The 13,143-nt window shown below is 37.0% G+C and overlaps 1 protein-coding gene across 1 annotated transcript in view; it reads left to right on the top strand.

The window, feature by feature from the left end:
• The window catches only part of CD36 (CD36 molecule), a 524,084-nt gene that overhangs the window by 50,290 nt on the left and 460,651 nt on the right, over positions 1 to 13,143 (top strand). The window contains exon 3 of the mRNA XM_044087262.1: positions 9,468 to 9,628. Within this exon, the coding sequence (XP_043943197.1) occupies positions 9,468 to 9,628 (161 nt within the window). The remainder of the gene's footprint in view (positions 1 to 9,467; positions 9,629 to 13,143) is intronic.

Consider the following 13,143-nt stretch of genomic DNA (forward strand, 5'->3'; position numbering starts at 1 on the left):
CTTGTGTGACAAAATATTATAGCTAACATCAAACTACACTGTGCTATCAAGGAATTGATATACAGCTTTAAACTGTTTTCTATCTAAGTCTCCCTAACTTGTACAATATAACTGACCTCTTGGCCCTTCCAACATTGTTATGCAGGACTTCATGCCCATTTTATCTGCATACCATGGTGTGGGTGACACAGCTTAAGATACAACAGTACTATTTATAGTATGGAACATATCACCAACATATGAGAAAAGAGTAAACAGAAGCACTCCACGGGTTATACCTTTATTCTCAGACTATTACACATTTATTTCTACTGGTACAACACTTTCTAAGGCTCTTATATTTATTTGTTATGACAGTACATGCAGACTGATTACTAACCTGCCTCACTATGCAGCCTTTGCAGCCTAGTATCATGGGCTTGCTGGTTCGCAGCCCGCTTATCTGCAGCTTTCAGAGAAATGCAATGATATTTAGCCACACCTATCCATAGTATACACAAGCTAGACAATTATTTACTACTTAGTAGAATGAGTACTTACTCAGTCCTGGGACATTGGGCATCTGCCGAGACTCCTGGATACACTTTTCCAGTACATCCCCCCTCTGCCACTTCAGGTCAGCATGGTGGTGCCTGACCTGCTCACCAGTCAGGGGGATACCTGTGGCACTGGTGAGGTAACGGGCGAGACTGTCTCAGGCCTCCGTTTTATACGACAAGCCCTGGTACTGGCCTTGCAGTAGTCTCTGATCATAGTGTTTTACCAGGAGCCATACCATGATTTTTGACTCCTGGATGACCCAGCGCTGCGCTCTAAATCGAGTGCCTTCACCCACACCAGCCATTCTGCTTGCAGTGGGAAGCTGAAACCAGGTATGAGAAGTATTCCCGCCTGTGGGGTTTAAATACGGCCATTTTCCCACACTTTCCTGTGATTGGCCAGTTTTGAAAAGGCTAAGCTATGGGCATACCTGCTTACATAAGGTTGGCACTGCTTAAAGAGGTATACCACTAGGCAGATTGAAATGGCTCCGCTACACATTGCTTACACTTACTAACTTGTACTGTGATGCGTTTAGCATTGCTTAATAGTTAATTAGCACTATATTTGCCATTTGGCAATGATTTATTCTTCATTACAGGTTATATATGTGTTTGGTATCCATTTTTCATGTGTACATACACTGTATGGGGACCTGGGGAATTCTACACTTTATTACAATCACACCTCAGATCTATGCTTACTGCAGTACTCCGTTTCACATATATATGTTCTGTGACAGGTCATCCAACATCACACTGTACATAGATTCAGTTCACATGTTTGGCTTGACTTTCCTGTGGTAAGGATTAGTTTGCTGATACCTCATTCATATCTATTGCCATGATGGCCTGGTGGTTAACTACTGTGGCTATAGTGTGCAAGTTCCTGAGTTTGAGCGTTGCAGTGGCAGTTTATTTTGTTGCTGGGCAGAACATAGGCCATTGGATCCAGAGTGATTAGGGCACTTTAAAGCAGTTGTAAGCAGGTTTGCATGGGTTTGCGCGACCGTAAGCACTGCTAACCTCTGGTTACAGTTTCTCAGTTAGCTTCTACTTTGCTTAATCTGTGTGGGCAATGCTTAGTCCTGCAAATGCACTTAAACAGGCTTACTACTGCTTATTTTTGCTTAGAACTGCTTGCTAATGCCTTATTCATTATGACACTGACACTTCACATGTGCATTTAATGCAGTACTTCAGTTCAAATTTACATGTTATTATGTAGGTTATATGGCAAAAAGATGTCAAACTATGTTCATATACATATTTTACATGGAAAATGATATGTGTTGCAGTGGGACTCAAACCGGGAATGCCTGATCATTAGATGGGTGCTCTAATCACTACACTATTGCTGTGCTGCTTCATTTGCATATATACCCCTATGCCCATGGATTCTAGTTCCCCAAACATCCACCCCAACACTTCACTGACACATTAGTCATCCATTCTGCAGTTGGAAACATGGTGTATCCACACAACTACACATTGGCCACTCCCTACTCCTCTGGACCCATTCCATGGGTTGACTCAATCCAAGTATCTTCAGACATCCCAGCCTTTCAGTCCACAAACATTGGTGAAACGAGTGACCAATTGGACACTATTCCTAATTTTTGGGTTGTCCCACCTGGGCCACACATGTCTTTATTTCAAGATTAGATTCTATACTTCATTACTTCTTTACTCCAGTTAACAAGGCACTAAAATGAATTAATAACTAAGACTATATGATAACGCACATGTTACACATGAAAACCAATGATGTACAAGTTCAGTAACATTATATTACAAATAGGACCCGTTTAGTGATTGGCTTTGACATAGCTGGCAAATCGCAGGACTGATTCAAATATTTCATAATGGGAAAGCCCTCAAATTTTATTTTTTTGAGAACAGCAGTAACTTCTAAACATAATACACAACTCTTGAATTATTGCAGATTCGTCCCTTCCTTCTATCTACTCGCAACTCTAATACTATAGTACTGCAATATACAACAAAAACAGAACAGCAACTTATTTTGCCTTGAAATTTTATATCCCGACAAAATTGTGCAAATGTCGCACAGAAATAAATATATATATATGGATGACAAGCATTTCACGACAGTCTCAGTAAGGCCTGCACTCTTACAAAGGCCATGCATTTTGCATGTAATTGAGTCGGGATATATAAGCCACAGTGCAGTGAAGGGGGGTCACCATCTTTTATGTAATGGACTATAAATAAATGTTTATTTAACATCTGTTAACCGAGTATGCAGACTGTTCCAATGAGTCATGACTCCATTCAGTCATGACTTGAGCCTTAGAGACTAAACAACACAACTAAACATACACGGGAATCATACCTCTCAATCTCTTAATGTAAGAAGTCTAGCCAAAGCCAAATACAATTGGGGGTGGTGGGGCAAAGATTGGGACATACTGGGATCAGTTCAGTAGCTCTGCTTGACAGAGGCTCATTAAATTGATAAATGGGGCAGTGTAAGCTGACACACCTTGGCTAGGCCTATAAATGCCCTTCGGCAGATAGTCTAGTACCTACCTATGAACCTATTATTTTTATGGTTATGCACAACCTATTATTCTATCTACTGTTGAGGTATGTAGGGACACTGTCATGTTATTTATGTCTGCAAAAGGAATGAATGTGGTACAGGGAATGTACTTCTACATATAGATGTATGTATGTGTATATGCATATATATTTATAACAAACTCGCTGACCTCCATGAGGCGGTCCAATTAGAACTGGGCCATACAACCCTGACATGCTTGGATCCATATTTCATACCCATGGTTCCTCCACCCCACCCGAGTTCCACATACACACAAACCACCCATTCTCCAGTTGCTATCCCAGCCATAACACACCTCCACACATTGCCCTCTACCCAGCATTAGGGACCCTACACATATCATCAGGCTCTCCCAACCTTTTAGTCCTTGAATATACCTGACCTGGCTTGCGTAATGGTCGGAAGTCCAAACAACTCGCAATATTTGGGTAGCCCCACCAGGGACTACCCTGTATTTGTTTGTAAGGCAGACTTAGCAGGTCGACAATGTTACTCCCACTGGTAGTATCCTGCCTGTGGTTTGTGAATCAGTGATTTGCTCACCCCTGCCCAGCTTGATATGACATAAGATGACAGCACTAATTAATACAGGAGTTGCTGTTGTTTTCCTTCTCATTCTTTTTGTATGCTTTATTGTCACGACGTTCATTCTTCATAGATATATATATTGTATCTATATATACACACGCACATACAGCTACATAATTATATACATTTCCTATGCTGTTGCATGACTGTGCTGGATGATATGCTTGTGATAACATCAGATTTATGTATATCTGCCATGACTTAGTAGTAAATCACATTGGCTGTGGTGTGCAGGGTCCTTGGCTCGAGCTTTGCAGAGGCCATCTATTTTGTTGCTGACCAGAACAGGGGCCACTGGATGCAGAGTGAATAAAGCACTTTTAAGCAATTGTGAGTGGGTGTGTGCGGGTTTGCACGAAGGTAAGCAGTGATGCTAACTTCTCATTACAGTTTCTTAAATTCAGTTAGCTTCTACTATGCTTAATGTGTGTAGGCACTGCTTACACGCACGCAAACGCACTTAAACATGCTTACTAGTACTTATTTTTGCTTAAACCTGCTTACTAGTGCCTTATTCATTATGACACTAACACTTTAATTAAATTGAATTAATTAAACATTTAATGCAGTACTCCAGTTCACATTCACATGTTATAATGTAGGTTATATAGCATAAAGATGTGAAAATATGTTCATATACACATTCCCCATGGAAAATGATATGTGTTGCAGTCGGACTCAAACTGGGAATCCCTGTTTGTTAGGTGGATGCTCTAACCACTATACTATTGCTGTGCTGCTTCATTTGCATATATATTCCTTGTTATCCTCTTCAGCCTTTTCTGCTGCTTTAACCATAGCTAAGTGATGTGTAAACCTGCACCCCTACGGTTAGCTGTACTCGGGGTTTTAAAAAAAATATACAAGGGTTTCTTTATTTTATTTTGGTGTACTGTTGCTGTTGAACTCATGGGGATTGTTGGTGGGGATATGCGGACACCTATGAGTGGTTTCGCTCATTTATTTACACTTTCTTCTGTTCTACTTTGCAGGGGCATGTTTATTCTGAGAGCTCTGCTCTCAGACATGCCCCCTTTACTCATCCACATTCAGTGTAGGATTTGGAGCTCAGGCAGTGAGCCTTCATTAATATGCATGGCATGCTGCCGTCCTCCTCTTAAACTAAATTAGTCCTGCATGGAAGTTTAGTAAATCTCGGGGAATGTCTTCAAAACCTAACACTGTTTTTTTAGGTAAGCTGATATGTAATATATTTCTCTTGCATATTCAGCCTCATGCTTGCTAATTTGTGATGCATGTAATACTGCACTAATCAAATATTTTATTACAGAGACCCTATATATGTACAATATTAGTACCAGCACGTTAAGAATAATAAGTATGTTGCAAAGAACTTTATAGTTTATAACATGTTCCATCATGTTGTGACATAACCTGTGTCAGACTTTCTGTACTAAATCCTTCACTTTGCAGGTATTCCATAACTTCAGCTTCTATTTGTTTAACTTCTACTTTGCTAATCTTCTGTTCTCCCTCTTTGTGATCTTATTATTTGTATTGTGAAATTTTCTATATCTGTGTGTCTTTGCCTGTATTTTTCTTTGAATATCGTTGAAGATGCTTTTCTTGTATTGTTTGATTTGGCTTTCTCCTTTGCGTAAGTATTGCACCATATCAGATCTTTCTTTCTTTCCCGTGTCCCTGTTTCAGTTTTAAAGCTTTCAAAAATCTTTTGTTCTTCATATTTTTGCACTTTCTCAGTCACTTCTCCTTCCAAACGGCCCAAGGTTTTTTGGTCTATATAATGTTATTCATGAATCTGTTGTATTGATATTTATTTATGTATATTTGCACTTGAAGCCTTTGAGTTTTCCTTGTGCAAGTATTTTCCTTTCCTCAATTTCTCTTTTAATCTTTTTGTATATCTTCTATCCAGAAATTATGGCCTTCTTGTATAATAGTAACAATGCATCATTTCTTTCTTATATTCAATAGTCTACTCTGTCATCATTATTGCTCTTTATTCACCTGAATTTTTTTGTGGATGACTACTTTCTTCTACAATGGGGGAGGGGGCATCCTCCCTCTGACCCTGGCCTACCACCATTGTAGGAATGTTTCCATGTCTTGAGGACTCTACACTACACTGTCATTTTTTCCAGTCCTGGCACCAGAGCACCTACCAGAATCAGGACACTTTTTTATTTTGAGACTTGTATACCAGGCTGTCTTTTTTTAACCTACTTCAGTCCATGATATATTCTATATAAAATAAAGTCTATATATTAGTGTCATCTTTTTGAGATTTTGTAAAAACAGGGTCCACCTAATAAAGGTACCCACTATGACTTGAGGATGAATTCAATTCCAGCAGTACTACTGTCCTTTGCTTGCTGATTTTATCATCTCCCCATTCAGACCCCCTTCTGTATAGTTTCATGGGTCTACTTCTGAAGAGTGACAAACCAAAAGACTGAAAATTGAAAAAATACTCAACACATTTGCATTGCAGGGGGCAAGCCCCTCTGCACCCCTCATGTGTGGGGGTTATACCCCCACACCCCCTGCTATCTATATATACCAACCCTAAGATCACACAACAGTAGAGAAGGGGCAAATTCCATCATTCAGTATTTTGCATTTTCAGTCTTTTGGGATCCAGTCTTTTGTTTTCTCAGTCTTCTGAAGTAGACCCAGTTTCATACATATTGTGCAAGTTGGCTACCTCTTTTTTGTAAAATGTCATGCTCATGTTAAGGATTGACCCTCATTGTCCATATGCTAATTCAAATACAAGCTTATGTTTTAGACAACCCCAACCCATCCATCTCCCTTGCTATCACAATAATAAAAGTAAACAGATATGTCTAGTACAATTCATATTGTATGTCTTGAATCCTGAGTGGTGAATAATGCTTTCATTTTTAGGGGTGCTCCTGCCACAGTTTGTGCCTTGAGCAATATAAATAAATGCTTATGTCTTAGATAGTCCTACATCCACCTTCCATTCCTTTTAATTAAACGGCACTATCTGTCCCCCATCCTCTATTTGATGTTCATAGTTTGTGGAAGGTACTTTCAGTGTTGAGGTGACTTTTGGTTATGCTATGCCTTTTGGCCTAATGAGGCATCCATACCTGAGGGAGGTAAGTAGCTTACTATCTCATTATATGCACTCTGCTATGTCAGCATGGTAGAGCGTATATAGTGTTAATAGCATTTAAATACTTATCTATCTGTCTGTATTATCTATTCTTTCATTTATGTATGTTACAATAATAAAACAGTCCAGCAGTTCTTGTCTTAGAAAGGGACTGCACAGCAGCTGTGATGTTGCATGTACGTGATGTACCATACTATTATGCCATACTGTGTTCTGCCATTATGATTTTCTTGGTGAATACTGGGAGTTACAATCAGCATAGTAAATTAAAATAGCCTTCCTATTGAAATGTCAACTATCAGTCTACCAAATCGCAAAATAATGAAAAAATACTGAAAATACAGGAGAACAGTAAATGTTGAACATTTTCTCCTTTAAAATAATTTTTTTCCAGGAATACAAGACTCTTTGTGCCCTTAAGTGAAGGACCAATGCCTCATCAACTTAGTTATTGCATCTCTGAGACTGCCATACTTAGGAGAAAATAGAATATTTCAAGTAACGGCAATCACTGCATTGGTATATGTAAGGCCAATTAATCTGTCATTTAGTCTTGATTTAACAGGATCCTCACGAACAAGTCTCAGCATTTCAAACAGCTCCCATAAAATGCTTACATGTTTGAGTCATGCCATGATATGTCATATTGTCATGGACAGTAAGAAAGAGTATGATGTGCCTTCTTAGTCTATGCAGCAGTCAATGGAATGTTGATTTATGAGTAAAAAAATATCCGGGTCTATATTATATAGTCAAAGTTTCAAAACTTGAGCGAAGTCACATCAGTGAAGTTCAAAACATTGACTATATAATAAAATAAAAAAAAAAACTTACCTTACCACTCTGAGAAGGGGAGGAAGCCCCCCTGCACCCCCCACACCCCCCTACTTAAATGTACCAACTCCGAGAAAGCACTTCAGTGCAAAAAGGGAAAATTTCCTATTCTGCATGTGAAAAGCCATTGACTTTCACCTTCAACCTTTCCGACGTTCGATCATATGATGTCGACCATCTATGATTTGAACATCGGAACAGTCACTCATCTAATATAGACCCAACTATCCTTCTGGCTCTTGCATGGACTAATACGTCTAATGCTAGTACTCATCTTTATTTCAGAAAATATCATGGATGCCGACCATTTCAATGGGCAGTGTGAGTATGGATCTGTGACAAAGGGGAAATGTACAGCTATCCAAAGATCAGAATAGTAAAAATGGAGTATCCAAGACAATGGATAAACTGGAAGGGATCATATTTACATGCAATTGCTTGAGAAACAAATACCTCTTAGATAGTAAAGTGAATAAACCCTCCTCCTGGGGGATTTTGGCGCAAACTCTCAACACAGAATGGTTTTGAAAAGTTATTTTTAATCCATTTAGACCACCAGAATTAGAATTATGAATTTTAAAGTCGCGACTTTCATATTATTTTACCAGTTCCTGACAAAGGATTTGTTATAACTCACAAGATGTGCCAATTATACTAAGAGCAGGTTATGGCTAAGATTTGCCAACAGGAAATTTTATTTATTTCATATACTTACTCTTTGATATTATAATCATGTTTGGTAAATCTCCATAAAAATAAAGTTGTTTTTAAATGTATGTATGCATTTATATTTCATTTGCATGTGCAGTTATTCTGAGTAGCTTGACAGTGCGGCAGTTGGAATGACTTCCATTGCAGAAGACAGCACATGTCTAGTAATATATTTAGTGTGCACAAATACAGAAACAGATATATATATATATATATATATATATATATATATATATATATATATATATATATATATATATATATATATATACATATATATATATATAGCTATAGCTATAGATATAGAAATATTTAACTAATTTTCTCTGTTAACCTAGTAAGAAGGCTAAGCACATGTCCATTTTCAGGGGTGACCTGGGTGCATGGCCTGGTTAAGAGATTTGCTAAGAGTGACAGAGTTTGCAACCTGTACAAATACATATTCAACAATATTGTACAGTCCATCATTAACATTCATAGCCCTTACCCTGTGAGCTAAGCTACCATACTGTTATGAATATGTTTATATAAGTCAGCTCTCTCAACATTTCTGTACTGTGTGGCCCTTGGTGAGTTGTTGATGTAATGCTATATGCATAGTTCACCATTTGTAAATCATTATTGTTTGTATGAATATGCATTTTTATTGTAAATTCTGCATAAACATAACAGTTTTATCACACTGCAGAGTAGTCTCTGTTTGTATGCATACCTTTTACATTCCAATGTTATGGAAAATGCACAGCATGTATCTGATCTGAATTTCACCACACATGATTTAGGCCTTAATGTACGGTAGACCTCATAGGATTTAATGATAGTCACAGTGATTCTCATATTTTGCCACCACATTTCAAAGGATTGCCAAGTATACCTTGAACTTTAAAAAATATTTGTTATGCATTTGCAATGTTTTCTTTATACATGCTTGCAAATTTGCAATTGTCTTATTTTTCTGTTGTTTCTGTTGGTTAGTACTGTATTGCACTATACTGCCTGTTTTAGCAGTATAAATACCATGGAAGAATGTAAATACCATATTTTTTATAACAAACATTGACCAAACATATTGTTTCTTTTTTAGGATGCAGTAATTGAAGAAGGCACTCTTGCATATGAAAACTGGGTTAAATCCAGCAGTGATTTCTACAGACAATTTTGGTTATTTAATGTAGAAAATCCTACAGATGTGATAGAAAATTCTGCAAAACCTGTGCTGACACAGAAAGGTCCCTACACATACAGGTATATCTTCTGAATTGTTCCTACACATACAAATATGTCTTCAGAATAGGAAGTAATACTCTTGATGACTAAAAGTACTTCAGTAAAGTTATAATGCTTACGAAATGGACACATAAACATTGCAGTGTTTTTCACTAGTATGTAAAAATATACATTCAAGAATATTGTACAGGGGGCGGAGCCTAGATGGCCAACTGAGAGCAGTGAATTTTGAGAGCTCCATAAACTAGTATAATAATACAGGAAAATGTTATTATTTTCAAGTTTAAACATCAGAAATCTATAGATTTACTTAAATATCAATTTTGGTGGAGATATACAAAAATTTTCCTATCAAGTAACTTGGAGATATATTGAGTCACTGAATATGAACAACTCAAGGAATTCTCATCCAGATGCTGCTTTGAAAAAAGAATTGCAATTGATGACATCTACCTTACAGGAACTATGTTTGAAGATGGATGGCCTTAAAAATGACTTAGAAAACCTCAAATTAAATTCTCAAAAACAGACTGATACCCTTAAGGAATTATTACAGCAACAACATACAAAAATAACAAATATAAAGACTTTGAAGGGAGACTCAAAGACGAAGAATTCCAAAAAGAATCTCTGCTTAAACAGAATACATGGCTGCTTAACAAAATAGATGACTTAGAAAACAGGGAAAGGAGAAACAACACAAGGATCTTTGGTCTGCCTGAAAACACTGAAGGTGAAGACATTATTTCATTCTTAACAACCTGGATTCCTGAATCTTTAGACTTGAAAGAGGGACTTTCATTTGGAATTGAAAAGGCACATAGAGGACTGAGGAAACCTGCTTCTAACTCAACAAATACTCCACCTAGATCCATAGTTATAAAATTTCTTTCATTTCTGGACAAGGAACTAATATTAAAATCTGCTTGGAGCAAATCACCCTTAAAATACAATCAAAGCCTGATAAGGTATGGCAGTGATTATTCTTCCAGAATACTAGAACAAGGGAAAAAAGCCTGGCCAATAATAAAACTGGTGAAACAAAACAACGTTAAAGCACAGCTGGCCTTTCCAGCCCAGATAAAAATACTTTTTGTCAATGAAATGAGAACCTTTAATGATTTAGAAAAAGCTACTATATTCATCAAAAACTGCAACTTAGTGTCTATTCCAGAAGAAATGGAATGGATGGCCCCTACTCTTAAAAGGAAAAAAGAAACAAATCCTTGGACTGATGCTAGAAAGAAGAAACAAAAAACTGATTGCAAGATAGCTGTCCCAAAAAATAACTCTTACAACTGCATCTCTCAAAGTATCAACTGATATGGTACATCACTTGTCATCTGTTTTCATTTTAAAAAAAGGAGGGCTCTTAAACAACTGAGAAACAGCAATGGTTTATTCAGAATGTTCAAAGAGTCCAATTATTCTTCACAAACAAAGGTAGGTCGAGATGGGTTACACTTTACATCATATATAAGCCAAACAAGCAACATATAATACAAACATATAAGTTTCTGTTCCCCTACTTGAACTCAATGAATACTTATCTTGTTTATTTTTCATTGATTTTACTTATAATATTTTAAGTAATTAATTAACTAATTCAACAAGGTACCATTCATCAGAGTTCAGACTGAAATGTAACAAATTAACATCATATATAGTAGCAGTAACAGTAGAGTGTTTTGAAAAAAAAATGCTGTCATGGAGACTACTGCCTTCTTCAGTTAAAGTATGATTTAGAAAAGTCATGTACATCCTGGTTAAATAATAGTAGCAAGCTCTTAGTACAAATGTCATCATTATTCCGTCTAAACATAGTTAATATCAATTATGGTTGAGTGTTGTTTGATCAATCCTGATATGGTGTGTATGGATGCAGCTGTGTCTGGCAGCTAGTACAAATGTCATTATTATTCTGTCTAAACATAGTTAATATCAATTATGGCAGGTATCATAGCTTTGACTGCTGTTTGATTACACCTGACATGGTGTGACTGGATGCAGCTGTGTCTGGCAACTGTTGTATGTTGCCATTTTTGTCAATGGGAAGCTGTGGGCTGTGGGTTGTGATCAAGGTTTACTGATGCTTGTGAATTAAGAAGAGACATTTGGTGTTTTAGCCTGGATCCACGGGAAGGGGGTGGATAAAACTGTGATTTGGGATATTTTGGCTGAGAATAGTTTGCTCATACATCTGTTGAGTGAGAGGTGGGAAGGCTGGAAGAATGTGTTATCTCTTGTTGTGGTGGCTTGTTGGGAGTTTTTTTTTTCATCTGTTTGCTCTCCATTCTTTTCCTGGCTGCTGCCTCACTGAAAAGGAGGGAATTTATGCTTGAAGCTGCAGTGAAGTAAAGCTTTGCTTCAGGTGCATTGTGAGCCTCTGGTATGCAGTACACAGACACACTACCAGAAACAGATGCTCCCAGGTTGCTATGGTAATGGAGACAGAGTGACGATAATGCTTAAGGAGCCTCCGAGATGATTCTCGGCAATGAAGTTTTTTTGTTTAAAAAAAAAAATATATATATATATATATATATATATATATATATATATATATATAAAATAAAAGGGCTGTTTTAAACCACATGTACACATATTGATGGTCTTCCAGCACTTTGTTTAGCTCATTAAGTTGATTCTTGGTAAAAAAAATAAATAAAAAAAAATAATAAGCACAATTTTATATTTAAAATGTATTTTGGTTCAAACACATTAATTGTTTACATAATAGTGGAAGTCTGAGTTACTGTGATAGACTAATAGCACCTGGTCTTGTGTAGTACACTTTGCAGTGGTCTGAGAGGTGAGCTTGCTTGGACGTGTTGGGCATATGGGGATAGCTGATTCTAGGGGTGTTTGGGGTCACTGGGAAGTGCTAGAGATTCATCAGATTTCCTTTGTGGAAATATTGGTGGAAATGGAAGGTGTGTTGAGTGGTTCAGAGTGCCCACAACATGGAACAGGCTGGTAAAATGGAACAGGACAAATATTGGTTTGGATATTTTAAGAATAGCCTGGAAACATACCACATGAACTAGTGAATTGTATTCTGGCAAAACTGGATGGGCATTGTTGCCCATGCTTGAAGCACTGATATGTGTGTAAGGATGGAAATATAACAAATAAGAAACTAGAAGGGTCTCATAATTTAAAGTCTATGGACTGTATAAACATGCTTAGAAGGAGATAATAATAAGAATAAGCATTACAGTGTGTAGTCTCTCAAATGACTAAGCAACAGCCAAAAAAAAAAAACACACACAATAGTTATGTAATGTATGATTTTAGTAAATCTAGACATAAAATATATAATTGTCATATAAGATCAAGCAGACTGCTGAATTTAGACATTAAAGATAGGATTTAATAACATGGGCTTATGTATAATAACACTACTGTCTTAACTTGTCATAAATGACAAACACTACATTGGACATCAAGGGGAAGCATGATGATTTTCTTATATAAGTAAATATGCATAACAAGTCATGTAATTGCTTTAACTTCAATTGTAGTTTTTGTAA

This window comes from Protopterus annectens, chromosome 11.part0 (assembly GCF_019279795.1).
Source record: "Protopterus annectens isolate FY-2018-M chromosome 11.part0, PAN1.0, whole genome shotgun sequence".
NCBI classification, from domain to species: Eukaryota; Metazoa; Chordata; order Ceratodontiformes; family Protopteridae; genus Protopterus; species Protopterus annectens.